Below are 19870 nucleotides of genomic sequence, written 5' to 3'. Positions count from 1 at the left end.
GTATACATGCATTTTTTCTTACAAAGCAGGTTTCATCTCAAGAGTTAAACAAAAATATAGCTACTTGATACCAGGAAAACATTTCTAACAATTAATCTTAGTTTATTATTAAGTTTTAACACACAATTATGTGATGTATACAGAAGTGTAAATTAATATTAAGATCAATAAATTTTATTGTCTTGCAAAACGTTTTCTGCATGAATTATACATGCTTCCGCAAACACTGTAAGCACATCTGCAGACCAAGATCATCTTTTAGTCGCCTTCAGAAATGGTTTGTTTTCCGACTTAGTTTGACATATTTTTGTAACCCCTGGCATCTCTAATGCTCAAAACTGTTTAGGATTTGAATCCTTCATTTCATTCTGTTTCCTTTCCTTTGTACGTATGAAACCTTAAGCCTCATCTACAAAATCTTATTCTCCTGCCCATGTAGATATCAGATGTGGCATGACTGTCCAATGGCACAACTCTCCATCCAAGTCACAATTTGTAAAAGTAAACCTTAGTAGGTCAAAATAAGGTCTTCAACACGGACCAATTTATTTAATAAAGATGTATTTCAAAACGTCACATTGTCCAAAGGTAATTGCAAAACCATTACACTTCAGCGAAAGGAACATCGCACTTCGGCGTAGACCATCGCACTTCAGCGTGACCATCGCACTTCAGCGTCCCCAGCGCACCTCCGAGTCCTATATAAGACATTTGCCAGAAGCCGTTGCATTTTTATATGAAGTGTGAGTGCTGCAAAAATTCGATTCTGATATGGTCTATGTATGTACATTTGTGAGCATAATTTACACAAACGAAATATCATATAATCTTATATTTTAAAACCTTTAAATTTTGATAACCTACCATTTTCCAAAATCTGACCATAATGACCACTATTTGTTTTTACCAAAAAATAGCGTTGATCGTTACAGGAACGCTTATTCAGTAATATTGTAATACTTTATATATAAAGCAGATCATTCATTCGAATTTTCGTGGATATAACACTGTTTTGAAAAACACAAACACCCCTGCTAAAGTTATTATGCGTATAGTCTGTTACGTCTGACACGCATATTTTTGACGTTTTGTCAATATGTTGTCCTTATTTTAGACTATAGTAAAGTATGATAAAACAATTTGCACTTTTTTTCGAAATAGTATTTACCTATCTAGTCTATGGATATAAGTTTTATATATCTTAACTGTTATGATTTTATAGAAAAGCTGTTATTAGTGTGAAGTTGTTGAATACACAGTATTGACGCAATAACGTGCGTAACGTCTATACATAAAAGAGGACCAAGAGATATTCCCTCAAATTATCGTCCAATTTCTATTTTAAATACCATATCTAAAATTTTCGAGAGACATGTATGTACATAGTTATATGAATTCCTAAACAATAAAAAATTGTAACATATCGCCCAGTCAGGTTTCAGACAAGGTCATTCGTGCCAAACAACCCTAACTACAAACTAATTGACGAATGGTTAAAATATTTAGATAATGGAGAAATAGTTGGTACAGTGTTTTTAGAATTCAGTAAGGCTTTTGACCTTATTAACCATGCCATACTTTTAGAAAAATTAAAATTTTATCATATCGGAGAACATATTATAGATTGGATATAATCATATTTGTCTGAAAGACAACAAGAAGTCCAATACGCTAACATTAAATCTGATAAATCGTTAGTAAAGTATAGAGTGCCTCAAGGTTCTATTTTAGGTCCTCTGTTATTTTTAAATATATATATAAATGATTTACCACTAAATATTAAACAATCCAACATGGATTTATATGCTGATGATTCAACATTGCATTTTCATGATAACAACAATGAAAAAATAAACAGCATATTGCAAAATGATTTAAATGCTATACAAACTTAGTGTAAAAATAACAGTATGAAAATCAATGCGCAAAAAACTAAGTGTATGAAATTGGGTTCAAAACAAAAACTTACACAACTATCAGAATTATGTATTACCGTCAACGAAACATGTATTGAGAATGTCCATTCTTTCAAATTACTTGTAATTGACATTAAAGAAAATTATAGCTAGGAAGATCGTGTTGATCGTATATGTAAAATGATCTCATCTAAAATATCACTTTTATATAAAATTAAAGTATATTTGCCAATACAAAAAAGGCAGGTATTTTATAATGCATATATTCTATCATATATAGACTATTGCAGTTCAGTTTGGGGAAATTTATTACAAAAAAATTCAGATAGAATCATAAAACTTTAAAGAGTAGCAAGAATTATACTGGAATGCGATATTTCTAATCCATCTAATTTCATGTTTTCATCTTTAAAATGGCTATCTTTTACCAAAAGAATAAAATACCAACAATCAATTCTAATGTATAAAATTGTAAATGGACTGACACCTGATTACTTATCAATGCTAAATATTGATGTTGTGCAACACCACAACTTACGATTTGTCTCTAATAATGATCTTTTTGTTCCAATACCAAATACAAATTTTTATAAAAAATCTTTTCATTATTCTGCAACCATAGCATGGAATAATTTACCACTCGAAATAAAGAAAAATGTCGTAATGTGGAATTATTTAGTGGTTGAGTATCATGAGTACAATGTACGGTTACAAGTACATTGATAGATTAAGTATTTGTAGGTTAGGCAAGTACATGGAAACACCGTTTTTTTCCCCACATACTTTCTACTTACATATAATAAGATACCACAGTTGATTTAATGTCGCAAAAACAAAAATAGGGTGAAAACAATTTCGGGGGTAAATATTTCCACTATATTACATGACTATTGGACTCATTGAATTATTATATTCCACGCATTACATTGGTTGTGTAAGCTTAACTTAAGAACAATACTGGTATTTAAGTCCAAATTATTATTTGATGATAGCTTCGACTGTTAACGTTTATTTTTTTTAGAATTTGATGCGTTAAATGAAAAATGTCACGAAAACCAAAGATGCACACAATTTTCTCGCTGGATAGAAGGGCGCATTACGTAATGATTTTTTGCACGTAAATGTAATGGTAATGCGCAGCAAACATAATGCACCTGTGTTGAAGACCCACTGGAGGCCTTGGGCTGTTTTCTGCCCTTTGACCGTGTTGCCAAGTTGTCTCTTTGACACATTTATGACCAGGTTGTTGGTCACCTCTGTCATATTAATTAGTTTCTGGGGGAAACTAGCGGTAGTTTTAATTTTTTAATAGCTTTATTTAGAGTCGGCATGGTATATAAAACATAGACAAACATAAGCTCTAATGAGCTTTTAACCGACATATGAGACATTATATAACAGTACAACATTTATAACAACACAATACATAATATAGTACACATGCAATAAATATCACAGCACAAAAATGAAGCACTAAAAGCAGAATATAAGCATAAGCTAGGTGTTAAGGCTAAAAGCATATAAGTGTAAACTAGGCATAAAAGCTGGTAAAAATGCATAGCATAAAAATTGAAAAAATGGGATATGATCTAGATGGTAAATAGATTTGCATAATATATTAACTAAAAGTCTGCACAAACTGTGCACTTACAGTCATTTCCATTCCATGACTTTAAAATATTTTTGAACTGACTAAAATTAGCAATTTTTCTAAAATCATCAGGTAGATCATTCCATAAAACAGCAGCTGTGTATTTAAAAGAGTTCTTACCATAGGTTGTTGTTCGGACCCTAGGTATATCTACAATATTAGAATATCTAAAATTATATTTACAGTCTTTCAATACAACTAAATCATGTAAGCATGGTGGTGACAATTTATATAAAATTTTAAAACACTCAATAGCCATGTTACGCATACGTCTTATTTTCAGTGATGGAACCTTTGCTCGTAAAAGTAGTTCATCATATGAACTAACATAGTCTTCATATATAAATCGTAAAGCCCTTTCCTGAATTTTTTCCAATTTGGTGGTGTTATTTTTGTTGCAAAAATGCCATGCCAAAGGACAAAAATTAAAATTAGATAAAATAAATGTGTGGAAAATTGTCAGTTTATTCAATTTAGTATGGTAGCAGCCAATGCGCTTCAAAACATTCAGTTGTTGGGATGCTTTACGACAAATATTTTTAATGTGGTGATTAAAATTAAGTTGATAGTCAATATCAATACCCAAAAGTTTGACAATCTCATCACAGGATATTTTTGCTGACTGTATATTAAATACAGGTTTTTTTGCAAATGTTTTATTTCCAACTGCAATGGCTTGGAATTTGTCAGGATTTGCCTGCATACAATTAAATCTGAACCAGTCAATTAAAACAGCACTTTCTCTTTCGAGTGTACATAATAAATTATCAAAATCATTGTCAGCATAAGACAGAGTATTGTCATCTGCATAATTATACAAGGTACCATGTTCAATAAAATAAAATATGTCGTTAATAAAAATATTAAATAATAGGGGCCCCAGGATTGAGCCTTGGGGTACCCCTTTCTGGATGTCAGCCCAACTGCTGAGTACTCCCTGAAGTTTGATTTGTTGCCTACGATCTGTAAGATAATTTTGAAGTAATTTCACTGATTTAGAAGAAAGACCGTAGGCAGATAATTTACTTAAAAGAATATCATGAGGTAAACAGTCAAAAGCTTTCGAAAGATCCATAAGAATAGCTGCCACATACATATTATTATCCAAAGCTGTTTTCCAATCTTCAAGGAGTCTCAGCAAAGTTGTCTGACATCCATGACCTTTTCTGAATGCACATAAAAAAGCATGAAATATATTCTCAAAAAATTCAGTTAACTGGTCAGACATAACCATTTCATAGACTTTTGAAATTGTTGGTAAAATGCTCACAGGTCTATAGTTCTTTTTATCAAGTGGATCATTCTTTTTATGTAATGGTACAACCTGAGCTTCTTTGAGTCTGTTGGGAAACTCACTGGATTCTATGGTGTTATTTATTAATGTTGTTATGTGTTTGTTGAGTACTGGTGCACCAGCTCGTAGTAGTTTAGATGATATTTGATCTACGCCAGTAGCTTTTTTTATATTGATCTTTTTCACAAGTTTGTTTACTGTGTCAACATGTATAGGTTTAAAATCAAAAGGTTTATCATGTTGTATGTGAGATTTAATTTTTAAAATACTTGGATGTGTTTTTTCTTCAAAAATAGTACCTTTGCCTATGTCATTGGCAACATTAACAAAAAAAGTATTAAAGTTGTCACAGACATCTTTAGTATCGTTTAAAATTTTATTATCATCCACAAGTACAATTTTTTGTTGGCTACAGGTAGATTTTTTAGATAAAAATGGTTTGACTGTGCTATAAAAGTGTTTTGATTTTTGTCCTCCAGCACATCTTTCTTGAAAATAAATGTTCACTGATTTTCTTTTTGAGTTGAGATAAAGTCGAAGTCGCTGGAAAGTTTACATATTTATTTCACATCCATATATTTCTAATATTAAAACATAACTGAATAACAACATAAAAACAAATATAAAATATAAAATACAAATTCAAATGACTGATTGACATACAGAAAATGAACCAATCAAATGTCTTTTTATTAAATAATATTAATTCGCGTTTTGCCGAAAGCGGGGATAAAGGATTAAAAACATGCTTCGTATAAGTTTGTCAAGAATGGCTTTCGGCAGTTATCACTTAGTGTCAAATTATCTATATTCTTTGTTACAGAACCTTTTATCATAAAGACGGATATAACTCTTTGATAATTAATCTAAATGAAAGGATTATAGTTAAGTGTAAAATACAAGTAACTTTTGAATAGCTTAAAATACAATAAACTAATAAATTATTAAAACGCAATGAGGACTCGGAATAATTGATCAAAAGCAAATATTATAAAAATATACAAAATCCTAAATGTGAACTTTGAACGAACAATTGTCGGGTCATACATTCCCCGTTTCCATTCTCAATTTTTATAAATGTTTAATTATATGATAATGCCATTAGGATTAACATCATGAATAAATAAACACATGCCCTTGTTAAATAAGATACAAGACTATTCCTTTTCATAAATTTCTCCGTCGAAGAAATCAAGAAACAACCCTTTCGAGCGAATCTGATCGAGGAATGGTTTTAACGAAAAACATTGCCTGCGCACTTAATTATAAACGATCGTACATGTACATAATGAAGATTTTCAAGAAACACTCGTTGTGTTAACTCACATAATGCGAATGATCCTTGATAGATTTTAGTGGTATTTTTTATGTCACGATCTGTCTTGAAGCAGGAGCCGCGCCAGTATAGTTGTTGATTAAATTCAGATCTTTTGTAGGCTTTAGACTATGACATATTGTATAGTCACCTCTCTGTTGGCGAACAGGGTAGTCCTACACCATGTATACATGATTTTTTGTCTTTTAGTTGCCTTCTCATTTACGTATTCCACAATTCTACCTTTATTAATGCTTATTTACTATATCCTCTAACAGTTTATATGTACCATGTATAAATGTTTTATTTTCAATTAAAACTGAAAGTTAGCATATCAATAAGACGAAAAGAAAAGTTAATGTACATTCCAAACTACTATGGCATGCCGTTATTATATTTATTCAATTTCGAGATATCTTATTTAGTTGAATAAGATATCTTATAAACTAATTGAGATATCTTATAAACTTTTAGAGATATCTTATATATTAATTGAGATATATGATTTATTAAATAAGATATCTTATTAAAATGTTTATAAAGATATCTTATTAAAGATATAAGATATCTTATTAAAGATATAAGATATCTTATTAAAGATATAAGATATCTTATTTAAAATATAAGATATCTTATTTAAAATATAAGATATCTATATTAATTAATAAGATATCTCTATTAATTAATAAGATATCTTATAAAGTATGTATTTAAAAGATATCTTTATAAAGAAGTAAGATATCTTATATACTTTATAAGATATCTTATTAATTAATAGAGATATCTTATTAACTTATAGAGATATCTTATAAACTAATAGAGATATTTTATTTACTTTCAAATTAAATAAGATATCTTATAAAAATTAAAGATATCTTAATACTTAATAAGATATCTTGTTAAATAAATAAGATATCTTCAAATTTGAATAAATATAAAAACGGCGTGCCATAAACTACAAATTGAAATGAAGGCATCGTGTACTCTGAAATGTAACACTACAAACAGCGGCGTTTTGTAAGGTCATATTAACTTTAAACAATTTAATCAACATGTTATACATGATTTTTTTAATAAAAGTTTATTTGAACGTAATTGTTATTGAAAGTATATGCGACATATCTCCAAGGGACGGGTGTTAAATCTATTTCCAACGAGTCGCCATTATTGAATGCTTCAGTTCACACTCCCCTCCTCTATTGTGATGTAAATGACATTTATATAGCAACGGGTTTATTATCTGAAATATGTATTATTTGCTCCAATAGTATAAACTTAACAATAAAATATAAATGGACATTAAAATTATATTGATCTCCATCTATAAATGAGGGTGACAAAAGGTATTACTAAGGACACTCCAGTTTGTAATAAAGAATTTGTACATTTAATGTGTTGAATAGAATTATCTCTGCCTTCACTCTAGATCATACAAACAAATATGTTGAAACGTTTCTGCAGTTTGTGAGAAAGACAAAACAGCAACATGGTAAGATTCTTATTTTTCTTCGCTTTTTTCCTCAATTTTCACATTTTAGATAGTTGTATTTGTGTTTGTGTAGAATTAAATGTTTTCAAAATGATATTGAAACGAGTACCGCTGTCTATTTCATGTAGCTAGCTACCTTTCTACTTTTTATTATTTGTATATAAAAAAAGCAAGAATGTAATTGTGATTTCTTTTACGAAAAGAATCATTTCATAGAACAGTATGTCATTTCAATGAATATTCAATTTAAAACAAGTTATTCTATTTGACCTTAATATTTCTTTTTATTTCGCTGAAAGGTGGTATACGACTCTGCATTCGACACTCCCCCCCCCCCCCCCTCCCCCCCCCCCTTTTTTTTTTTATGTCTTTCAGCTTTTGATTTTGCCATTTAATTACGGACTTTTTGAATTTTCCTAGGAGTTCTGTATTTTTGTTGTTTACTTTTTAAATATTGATTCTTTCAATTTGGGGATTTTTTGGTTTTATTTAAGGATGTTTAAATGGCCAATTTAGCATTATTTGATCTGTTATTTTGACATGAAAGCTGCAAACTAATTGTTTTGAAAACTAGAATGACAGTTAAAATCAATCTTATGCTTGAAACTTTTATTTGATTTCAGTTTGGTCACCTGAATGTATTCATCAAGAAGTTTGTAACTGAACGACACGGACCTCAGTCGTGGAGTTCTATCATGTAAGAGTGCTTTCTTAAACGATAATTGTTTCTGTATATAATCTGTGACAGCTTCAACATATTTTTCTTATGTGCATATTTATCAGTTGACAACGTTGTCCAACCATAAATAAAAGGTAATGCAGGATATGTAATACCAACCGAACAACACTATCAAACAAGTTAAGATGGCTACATGTCTTCAACGCAAAACAAATGTATAGAATAAGATCTTGCGCTCTGTTTAAATTATGACGGAAATACTTGTAAGAAAGTTGTGAGTGAATCTAACAGACTTATTAAACATATGCCATCAAAATAAATTCTCAAAACATTTTGATTATAAAAGACAACAAGTATTAACGAGGTTCCTGAGACAGGCCCTGTAACATGTGTAAACCATGCAATATTGCAATGACATCGCTCTATCGATAATTATGTTCAACATTAGGATGAGTGATTGGGTTAATACTTGTAAGTGGAGCAGGAAACTATTTTTTAAGTCCACAGTTTGTATGGCTTTGCTTTGCTCAGTCGTTGGGTTTCTGTATTATGATTAAACTGACTCTGTGAATAGAATATACGTATTTTTACTTGTTCTAATAACACCAAATGATGGCTTAAGTATATATAACATGTAGCACACATAATCAGTAGCTAAACACTTCATATTTAAATGAGAGTATCATGACAAGTTTTAATATGGTCTTGTTTTCAAACTTTTGTTTTAATATTTAGTTCGCTAGACACCAGGTTCATTCTCTGCTTATATGAAAGTTATTCAAGCTAGGATCCAGCACATTTTAAAAAGGATGGAAAAAAGGGGGGTCAAACGGAACCTGACTTTTTGGATTTTCGCAATTATAAAAAAGAATGCAAATTATTTTTCTTCCAATATTTTAATATTTGATATAATCCCTGAATGAATTTGACCTTTGACCTGTACCTTTTGTTTGTGTTGTTGTCGTTTGATCTTCGAATTATGGTGTGTGAATTCTCTTTGTATCATGGCTTCTTATTATTTAGTCTATATCATGTATTATAACTGTATCAATACTATAAAAGAGACATAAGAAACCCTAAAAAGCACTATATTAATGAAAAGTTTAAGAAAATTGGAGAAAAAACAGACAATACTATTACCAAAAATAGTAAGATACATACGGTGATGACAATGATCCAAATATAAACAACTTTCATTTTATGAATTCTTTTGCAGAAAAGGATTAAACCATTCAGGGAACTTCTCTGAAAAAGACCAACATGACGATGAACTGACCCAAAGACTGATTAATTTGTCTGTTTCACATCTCAGTAAGTAATCCTTTTTGTTTCATTCCGTTCACAAATGCAAATGTAGAAACAAATAAGATGTCAGTACACGGTTCCTGATATACATCTTGTTCGGATTCAGTGATGGCATTCAACAAGGTAGCAAAATTTTAACTAGTTGAACATATTTACGTCATAACAATATGATACTGTTAATAACTCATTTGGTAGCTTAATGGTAGTGGTATATATCTTAATGGTAGTGGTATATATCTAAATATTATTAATTCGTATATTTTAACAAATTTGATTCGTTTAGGGATAGTCACATGTTAAACTATATTTTCTAAGTAAGAGAGAAAACGGTGCATAGCAAAAAGCATATTGACCGTCAAAAAGCATATTGCACGGTTATTTTTAGAATATCTAAAAACCGATATACTTTGTGACGTCATGTAATGAATTTCAGGATATTGTTTAACGTTTTGAAACAAATGATATCTGTCATCGATTATTTGACGGAAAAAAAATTTCAAATACATAAAATATATATAAAAAAAAGAGTAAATGAAATAACAACTAATATGTTGTTATTGTCAAGGAGACAATGTAATATCTATAAAGTTCCAACAAACCTAAATGACGATTTTGATACAAACATGGTCGAAAATTAATAATATAACAAATAAAGCCTTTGTATGAGGTCAATACAGGATATATCGACCCAAAGAAGTATATCGACCTCGGACTTCGTCCTCAGTCAATATACTTCTTTCAGGTCAATATATCCTTGTATCGACCTCATACAAAGGCTATATTTGTATAATGGTAGTGGTATATATCTTAATGGTAGTGGTATATATCTTCAGTTTTGACACATACAAATTTGTTGTGAGTTGTAGTATGCACTACTTAGAGTACAAACATACCCCAATTTGTTTGTAAAAGGTGAAGAAACTTTTTAAATAAGGCATTGAACATAGGTTGACAGATATCATTCTTTCGATTCATGTTTTTTTCTTCTTCAAAAGATACGTTGAGACAGGCGTATTTAAGAACCTTTAGAATTACAACATGTCATTGGTCAGTTTCCTTGATGTATGATCCAAAAGACGACTACATTAAAAAATTGTAAAACTTATGTAAAATCTGATATTTCGATTAAAATAGTCAAGGACACGAGTTATTTTAATTTACAAAACATTGCAAATCTAAGCTTGCCTTAAAATTGATATTTGCTATGGTTACTTCGCAATAGAAAAAAGGAGTCACATATGGAGATGGTATTTATGGACACATGCTAAACTGTAATTGTTTTTTTTGTTAATGTTCGATAAGTAAGGAAGTGAAAGAGAAGTTATACATTATATTACATGTATTACATGTATGAGAAGTTTAGCTCCTCTTTGCAATTGTTCTGTATCATTATAATTAAAATATTGATTTTGTAGATTTCAAACGAGAAGCATTCTTAGTTTTGATTGGAGAATACATTTTACATTACTTCACACGATTTGGGTATGATGAATTGATTCGTCTTCTTGGAGGAAATATCTTGGAATTTGTCCAGAATTTGGATTCCATACAGAACTATCTGAGGGATGATTATCAGGATGTGATAGCACCGTCCTTCCATTGTGATGAAGACTCGGTGTCTGATAGAATGATACTCCATTACTTCTCACACAGACCTGGGTACCATCCATTGATCAGAGGTGAGGAAAATAGTGTAATATTTCTGTGATGAACACCGAATACCCATTCTCTCTTATCAAACATAAATTATTACCATCAAGTCCTCTGCTTTTTTTATTTGAACGTTTTAGTGGTGCTCACTGTTTTGTTCAATTGCATATTTATATTATTAAAACTTAAATAGGGTTTGGGTATTTTAGCTAGACGGTAAAATGAGAATGGAGACGGAGAATGTTCGTTGTACCATCTATAAGTGACGATTTTAAGGCATAAAACATTAAAAATGGTTTCTGTTCATGCTGTTTGACTGTTTTGTTGTTTCCATGCGAACGTCGTTAATTATTACTCAAAATAAACACGGCTCTAAAAAAACTACATTAGCCCCATTGATGTAATGATGCTTCAAAACAAAACAGAATATCTCACCAAGTGGATTTCTATAAATACAAATTTACATATGTTGCGTCCGAAGCATTTTCTGGGTTTACATCATCAAGAACTCTGATACCCATAAAAAAAGTCAAGGATGTATAAGTACTTGAATAAGTATATATAAAGGGACATATCCCCCTCATAACTTAGTATATTTCTATTCAGTAACTGTATATATATATATTGTTCACATCTATCCACTTGAGAATCTTTCGTTTTCTTAACCAAAACACATGCTGAATAAATAACCTGAATATATTTTCTAGGTTTTATCACGGAAGTAGCCAAAGTTTTATACAAAATGGAACTGTCCATCACCATAATTTCTATATCCAACGAGTCAGTGGCCGATGAGTATGGACATCGTGAGCACGTGATATTCAACATTGTAGCAAAACGGATTGCAGAAGCACCGGACGATTTAACACCAACATTTGTTGCTCAAACTAAGAAACACGGAGAAAGACAAATACATAAGGAGGTACTGCATGCTTAATAACCATTACAAACTATTGTTTCTGTTGCTTTTTTAGCTTAAATTTTACTTTTTCCTTGTACTATCTTTTTCCAGCAGGTTTGCAGTGTAGTAAGGTCAAACTTTTAAAGTAGTAAAAATCATGCGTTTTTCTTTAATATCATAAATTGAAAAACAAAGTACTGGAATTACACGCTAATTATTTACAGTTAAACTCTCTGTATTTATCAATAATATTCGTCAAACTATTTTGAAATAACAACAATGCAAAATATAAATTAACAGTTATCTCTTCTTATACGAACCCTACAGCGTCACAAAACAAATAGTGAAACAAGCCTGGGTTTATGACCAGCATCATGAAATGATGATATTTGCAGTCTAATTACAATTGAGAAATTTAACTTCTTGCACACCAAAATCTCACATCTTTCCTCATATGTATTAAGGAGCAAATTATGTTTATATAGGATGTGGATGCTGTCAAAGAAAAACTAGATCAAATCAGACGAGAATTTGGAGAGGACGCTTTACCACTGGCTAAATTCCGCAGCGCCAAGGCAAAATGGCGGGCGATAGCACGTATTACATTGTTAAGTAGAGGATTTGTTCCAAATTACCCGGAACAAAATTTCATCAACCCTAGAATGTTCATTGAAGTCTTTCCATACCATCTGATTTTAAATGAGGAAATGAAAGTGATCCAGTCTGGAATTAAAATTCAGCAGATGATGCCATTGATCAGAAGTAGTCGGACAGCAGACGTACAGCTTTTCTTCAATCTACTCTACCCCAGACACACAGACTTCACATATGAAAACGTGAAGAAGTTTATCATGTGTCCGTTTGTGTTGGAATTCAAGAGAGATAAGTTAGTAAAAGATTGGAAAAAACGTCCACTTCTGTCACTGAAAGGTAATTTTAAGAAGACCAAGAAATTACACCGAAATAAAATTCTTCAAAGAAAACAGCTAAATTTCACGTCATCGTTCTCATAACTTGATGCATAGGATGAACAAGATCAAAATACAATACAAATAAACTGCTGCACATGATGATAATAAAACATTACAGACATACAATGTATATACTCCATGTCCATATAGGCAAAGCTGGCCGAAGAAAAAATAAGATGAAGACAATGATATGGTTGCCTGAATGAGAACCAAGCTTAAAGACACTGACAAATTGAAGTTTTCATGGTAAAAGTACCGGTAAACTAATAAAAAAAATCCCCCTCATGCTAAAAAGAGTATTCAAAACTCCCCCACCTTAATAATAAATCAAAATATATCTATTAAACTATTTGCCGTTACAAATATTGCTATTCTTTTAACAAACATTTTCAAAGCAATTTTAGTATTTAAAAATGCGTCTTATGGTAATATTTTGATTTGTAAATCTTGATAATTAAAAGTGTAATTGCAATCAATTCCTAATCCCCTTTATTTTCAGGTCAGATGTACCTGCTTCGTGATAGAGGCTACTATTTCTTTATCTGTACTCCAACCATAAGATGTTGGTACGACCTGGAGGAAAGAGAAATGCGTTTGGCTGATATACCAATGTGGGATGCTACCAGGGATTTCCTCTTGACAGACTTGGCATACAGGTCATTATCATTTAACATATATATTCACGTGTACTTGTCTCTGAATTTTATATCAATGATATACCTTTCTATAAAGATATGAGTAAACAAAATGGAGAGACAAGTAACTGTTGATATATATTTTTGTTTATCATCATCAAGAAATATATATGTTTTTTTTTGTTTTGAAATAAAGAAAAAAAGCCGTCAATGTTAAGGAAAGGAATTTCAAGGTCTGTTTTATGTTTGTACAATAATAACGAGTTGTGATATGATCGATACATTTACAACTATCCCCTAAGACCAAGGGACACATATGTGAATAAATAAAGGTACGACCTTCCACAACGAGTAAAACACAAGTTTGACTACTGAATAAACTTTTTTGGAATTACTAATGACAAAGTTTTGTTTAAAATCTTATATTTGATGGTAATGCAACATTCAATTTTCTTTTTTTTTTATGTTGACAGAATTGGAACAGGACAAAATTACACAAATTCATTCTCCTTCAATGATAATACTGAAGCATTGGGTTCTCTTAGCCAACGTATAGATGACAAAAAGACTGATTCAAATGAAAAATGGAATATTCTGATGAAAGAATTAAACAACGAGAAACAAAGAAACCAATCCTTGTACAGCTCGTTTTTACCGAGACATTCGGCAGCGATACTTAGCCAAGGTCAAATGCCAAAAGGGGGTATGTATTTTATAGTGTTGAACATGGCGTGTGTGTTCAGATGAATGAAACGTTTCAGAATTGAAAAGTAAGTTAACTCATCATATATTGTATCATCTGTTTATATCTGTAGGACTCTGAACCTCGATGGTACTCCGAACCGCGATGGTCACGCTGGGTTGCGATGATGTGACGTTGAAGTGCGTTTTTATCACGCTGAAGTGCGATGAAACTATTGCCTAAGACTTGCAGTGAAGGTTCACCAAGAAAGCTGCAAATAAATCATTACTCTTAATTTCAGTATTGGCTGAAATGTTGTTTTATATGCTCAACAAAAGTGGTTTAAAATAATATGCTTTTCTATTAGATATAAAATTCTATACCGAAGTCAATTTATAAGTACGTGACAAACAACATTCCACACGGAGAATAGCATCGATGGAATACCGGTACGCATTTACTGATGGTCAACCATCACTTATCTTCGGATTCCATAGATATATTCAGTGACAAATGCCATGAACATCACAAAACCAGCAATATGACAAAATGATAGATACTGAAATATTGTGATCTATATGTGAATTATAAAGGCTTATCAACTTCGTTCTTTATTTGGCTCTTTTAATTTTATTTATTCGAGCGCCAGACTCACTGATGAGTCATTTGTAGACAAAACGCGCGTCTCGCGCATACATAGAATTGTAATCCTGGTATTATGATGAGTTTATTTATATGTGTGTGATCTATGTCAGAATGACAAAAGCAAACACATGTGATCTATGTATGAGTTACAATGACCGAGATGAGATATTTATACTGGTATGAGTTACAATGACCGAGATGAGATATTTATACTGGTATGACACTGAAGACCAAGTATGATCTTTATTGGACTGACTTAGCGGACGTGATAATGCTCTAAGTTAAACAGAGTAAGCAATTCTGAAATGAGTGATTCAGTCATCCTACAATAAATTAACATGACTTTATTTATTTCAGATTATTATCCTGATGTGACAGCATTGTTCTGTGATATCGTACATTTCCTGCAGATTGTTGGAAGTTCTAAACCCATCGAAATTGTCAACTTTATCAACTGTCTGTATTCCAGATTTGATAGAGTCACTAAGATTCACGATACCTACAGGGTAAATAAATCACTTAAATATAGGATGTTAACTTTCAATTTATTTTATAGAATTGGGAGATGCAAGGAGATGATAAGATAACTTACATAATTGCACAACACACTGTTTCATCTCATGTATTTTGAAAACAGTTGTTATTAGATATATATGTATGCGCTGTTTATTTTGTTTCATAGTGTAAACCAGATTCCAAAAATATAAATTGTGTTCATCTGGTTTTTTTTTTTATAATAAGTTGAATCTAGCTATCAGTTTTGTTAATTAATGACAGTAAATAGTTGATTCATATGTTGTTATCCTGCTTGTATTTTCTTGTTAGGTTGAATCGATTGGTGATGCTTATTTCGTTGTCTCTGGTGTACCAGACAAAGTACACAACCATGCTGAAAGAATAGCTAACACAGCTCTTGGAATGATGTTCACATCACAAGAGGTGGCCTCGCCTGTGAATGGTGAAAATGTTCAGGTAAGGGAGCTACCATTTGATTTTTATAGGGGGGCTAGGATGAAAAATTTTGTCCTGCATTTTTTTTTAGCTGTAATCTCTGTCCTGCCTTTTTATTTTTCACTCTGTTCGGTCCTGCCTTTTTTTTTTTTAGTTTATCCTGACTTTTTTTTACCTAAATTGTCGTCCTGACTTTTTTTTTTTGCAAGTGTCTCATCCTGCCTTTTTTTTTACTCAAAACTCCTGTCCTGCCTATTTTTTTCAAATTTCATCCTAGCCCCCCCATAAAAATTAAATGGTAGCTCCCTAAAGTCATTTCACAAATAATTGGTGAAAAGGTTCTTGTATTTATAATACACTATTGACGTTCAGGTCGTAGAAAACTTGTACAGTCGGCACTTATAACATTTCATAAATACCTGACTAGTATGTTAATGTATATTTTGATGAAAAGGGAAAGCAGATACCAAGGTTGCAAATAAAGAGTATGAATCCTGTTTAAACTCAGGTGCTCTGGAAGAGTAAACAGTCCTGCTTCACTTATTTTGAAGCAACACTTCATAAAAAAAATCACATTAAGCAAATAGTGTTTGAGGTTTGAATACTAATCAGTTATTCACATATGTTTTCAGATTAGAATCGGGGTACATACAGGTTCTGTTGTCGGTGGCGTGTTTGGAACAAAAATCCCAAGATATATAGTTCTCGGTGAAACAGCTGTTGTTGCTTCTAAAATGGAAAGTCATGGTGAACCAGGAAAGATCCACATCACTCCATCAACATACAGGTAATCTCTTTTTTAGTTTTGCCTTTACAGAAGGGATTTACTGCTCGTTACAGAGTCCGAGGTTTGTAACTATTGAGAGAATCTTAACTTTTTTTTCCACACAGCATTGTAATTTGCTGGAATTTATTTAGAGAAAAAAAGTGTTTATCATTTAATATACACCATTATCGCTATTTTGTGCATATTCCTTTGATCTTATTTTTTGATAATTATTCATATCATGCTACTCGCTTGAGATGGACAATTATCGCTAGAAACTAAGATGGCACGTGGCGTTGCTAATGAAATTGACATAAGTTGACAGCGGCGTTATAGGTAAAATAGCGATAAACAGATTATCATTGGTCATCTCAACTCGATTGCTTTTCTCGCTTTTGCCGTATCGGCTCAATCGAGAAAAGCAATCTCGTTGAGATGATCAACGATAATGTATAATTATTTACATATGCAATAAAGAGAACTAACTAGATATAAGGTAAGTTTGAGTGTATTTGTCATATCTAACAAACACTTTTAATAAACATTGTACTTTCTACTGAGCATTGTGTGAGTGTATTTGTTATATAATTATAACAGTCACTTTCGATAAACATTGTGTTTTGTACAGAGCATTGTGTGGGTGTTTTTGTTATATCTAAAAGTCACTTTCGATAAACATTGTGCTTTCTACAGAGCATTGTGTGAGTGTATTTGTTATATCTAACAGTCACTTTCGATAAACATTGTATTTTGCACAGAGCATTGTGTGAGTGTATTTGCCATATCTGACAGTCACTTTCGATTAACATTGTACTTTCTATAGAGCATTGTGTGAGTGTATTTGCCATATCTGACAGTTACTTTCGATAAACATTGTACTTTCTATTGAGCATTGTGTGAGTGTATTTGCCATATCTGACAGTCACTTTCATTAAACATTGTACTTTCTATAGAGCATTGAAAGGTAAAGGATATTCCCTGGAAGAGAGGGGAAAGATTGAATTACGTGGATATGGAACGCTTGGGACATACTACCTTCTCGGAAACGAAAATGCCTCAATAGAGGACATAGCAGGACGAACTAAGCAGGAAGTATCATACATAAATGAAGGAAAAGAGAAAGGTAAGATTTAGGTAAAATAAGAAACACCCACAAACGGCAGAGATGTGAATTATATTATCATATTTATTTTCAAAATTCAGATTGTCATATTAAAAGTAGATGTAGGTGTTATTCCGTGTTTAAGGCACTAATTGAAATTTGTTCATCATGTTTAATTTGCATATTCTTTTCGTCGTGTAATTTTGCTAGTTTTAGCAAATTTGTATTTTTCCAAGAACGTTTGTAAGCAGAGACATGAGACATGTATATGTCTCTGTTGTAATGTCACGGAATAGAAGTTCTTTCATAATATAAGTTCCGAAAGGAAGAAATATTCTTGAATACTATTTCCACAAGAATTAATATTACAGTAAATGTTCCTAACGGAATAAATGGTATAGAATATTTGTTCCAACAGAAACAGATATTATGACAATGTTTATAACAAAGTTTCCAATGGAACTTCTGTTAGGAGGAACAAATATACGTTGACAGTAAGTAACTCGGTTATCGTTTGCCGAAATCAAATCCGATCAATCCGAAGTTATTTCTTTTTGGGACGATATTGGACACCTCACTGTGAGTCTTCAAACAATAGCATTGAGACTGTTTAGTAAACTGTAACGATGTACGGGAAATTAGTTGGTTTACAATTATGAATACTGATATTCGTAAAAGATATAACGCATAGTATAAAAGATGTTCTGTTTTGTCTTTTGTTTTAACTAGGAACCAGACCCATTGAAGATGAGAGTGAAGTTATTACATTTAACTACTGAGCAGTTACTTGGCAGAGAAGGGACTTTTAAATGTATAAAATACATTTGTTGATGTATCTGTATAACTTACATTTTAAAATTTAAAGACCAATACTATCTTCATCAATGAACTTTTGTAGATAAAATAAATTAAAATATAAAGCTGAGTGGAGTTTTGTCATAAGACATTCAGTATTATAAGAGAGGAAGACGTCTTAACAATGGATCTGTTATATAGCTAGTATATTTATTGTAGATCTATACCATATAAATCATAAAACTGTACAAATTGTCAAATTATTATATACCGTTTATACCATAAAAGTACTATCAAAATCCTCAATTTCAATAACACACAAAACAGAAAATTCAGTCTCGTTATCAGTATGTTAATGCATACCTATTTATCACGATATTGACGATGACATATTAAGGCCGTTTCTGGTATCTTAAGGAAATTTTAAACGAGGCGTAGACATAACAGGATTCTCAAAAAAAACCAACCGAATATGTGATTGTCTATAACAGACAGACATTAATTTATTATGTAAATGACAATTACTGATTTTTTTAAACCCTGAACTTTTTGGGTACCAAAAATAAGCCTTGTCATGCTTTTTTCATTAGTATGTACTGCAGATCTCTTCTACATACAGACGACTAAACAAAGTACCATCTTAATTATATTTGTAAATACATTAGAAATTCAAGTTTTGTGTTGATAAATTGTATATGTAAATTTATTATTGTGCTAAGATTTTATAACTGTGATTTTGAATTAAGTCTGTGATACTATTAATATAATATAGGTCATTAAAATGTGTAGTTTTTTGTGTGTTTTGCATTGATTTAATACATTAATAAAACTGGGATATAAAACTTAGAAGAAGTGGTATGATTGTCAATGATACAATTATCCACCAAGAGTTCAAATGAAGTGGATGTAAGAAATTATAGACAACAGTTCAGCGTTTAACAATGAGAGAACCCCATACCTTATAATCTGCTATAAAAGTCCTCCGACATGAAAAATGCGAAACAATTCAAGCGAGAAAACTAACCGCCAACTGTATAACTAAACAGTTTACGAAAAACAAGACTGTTGACATGAACTAAAGGCAACAACTACAGATACATAAAGAATGTAGCAAGGTACAACA

General features: G+C 31.3%; 1 protein-coding gene across 1 annotated transcript; it reads left to right on the top strand.

Moving 5' to 3' along the window:
* Positions 1 to 7527: 7527 nt before the first annotated feature.
* Positions 7528 to 19541, top strand: LOC139517924 (guanylate cyclase soluble subunit beta-2-like). The gene is made up of 13 exons (XM_071309474.1): positions 7528 to 7665; positions 8289 to 8362; positions 9561 to 9655; positions 11065 to 11328; positions 12007 to 12221; positions 12686 to 13130; positions 13671 to 13827; positions 14280 to 14509; positions 15491 to 15639; positions 15959 to 16105; positions 16717 to 16871; positions 17804 to 17973; positions 18682 to 19541. Exons 1-13 carry the CDS (start codon positions 7663 to 7665, stop codon positions 18729 to 18731), a joined length of 2154 nt encoding a protein of 717 aa, XP_071165575.1. The 5' UTR covers positions 7528 to 7662; the 3' UTR covers positions 18732 to 19541.
* The last annotated feature ends 329 nt before the right edge of the window (positions 19542 to 19870 follow it).

This window comes from Mytilus edulis, chromosome 3, assembly GCF_963676685.1.
Source record: "Mytilus edulis chromosome 3, xbMytEdul2.2, whole genome shotgun sequence".
NCBI classification, from domain to species: Eukaryota; Metazoa; Mollusca; class Bivalvia; order Mytilida; family Mytilidae; genus Mytilus; species Mytilus edulis.
Note: the sequence above shows the minus strand (reverse complement) of the source record. Positions and strands in the feature narration are given on the sequence as shown.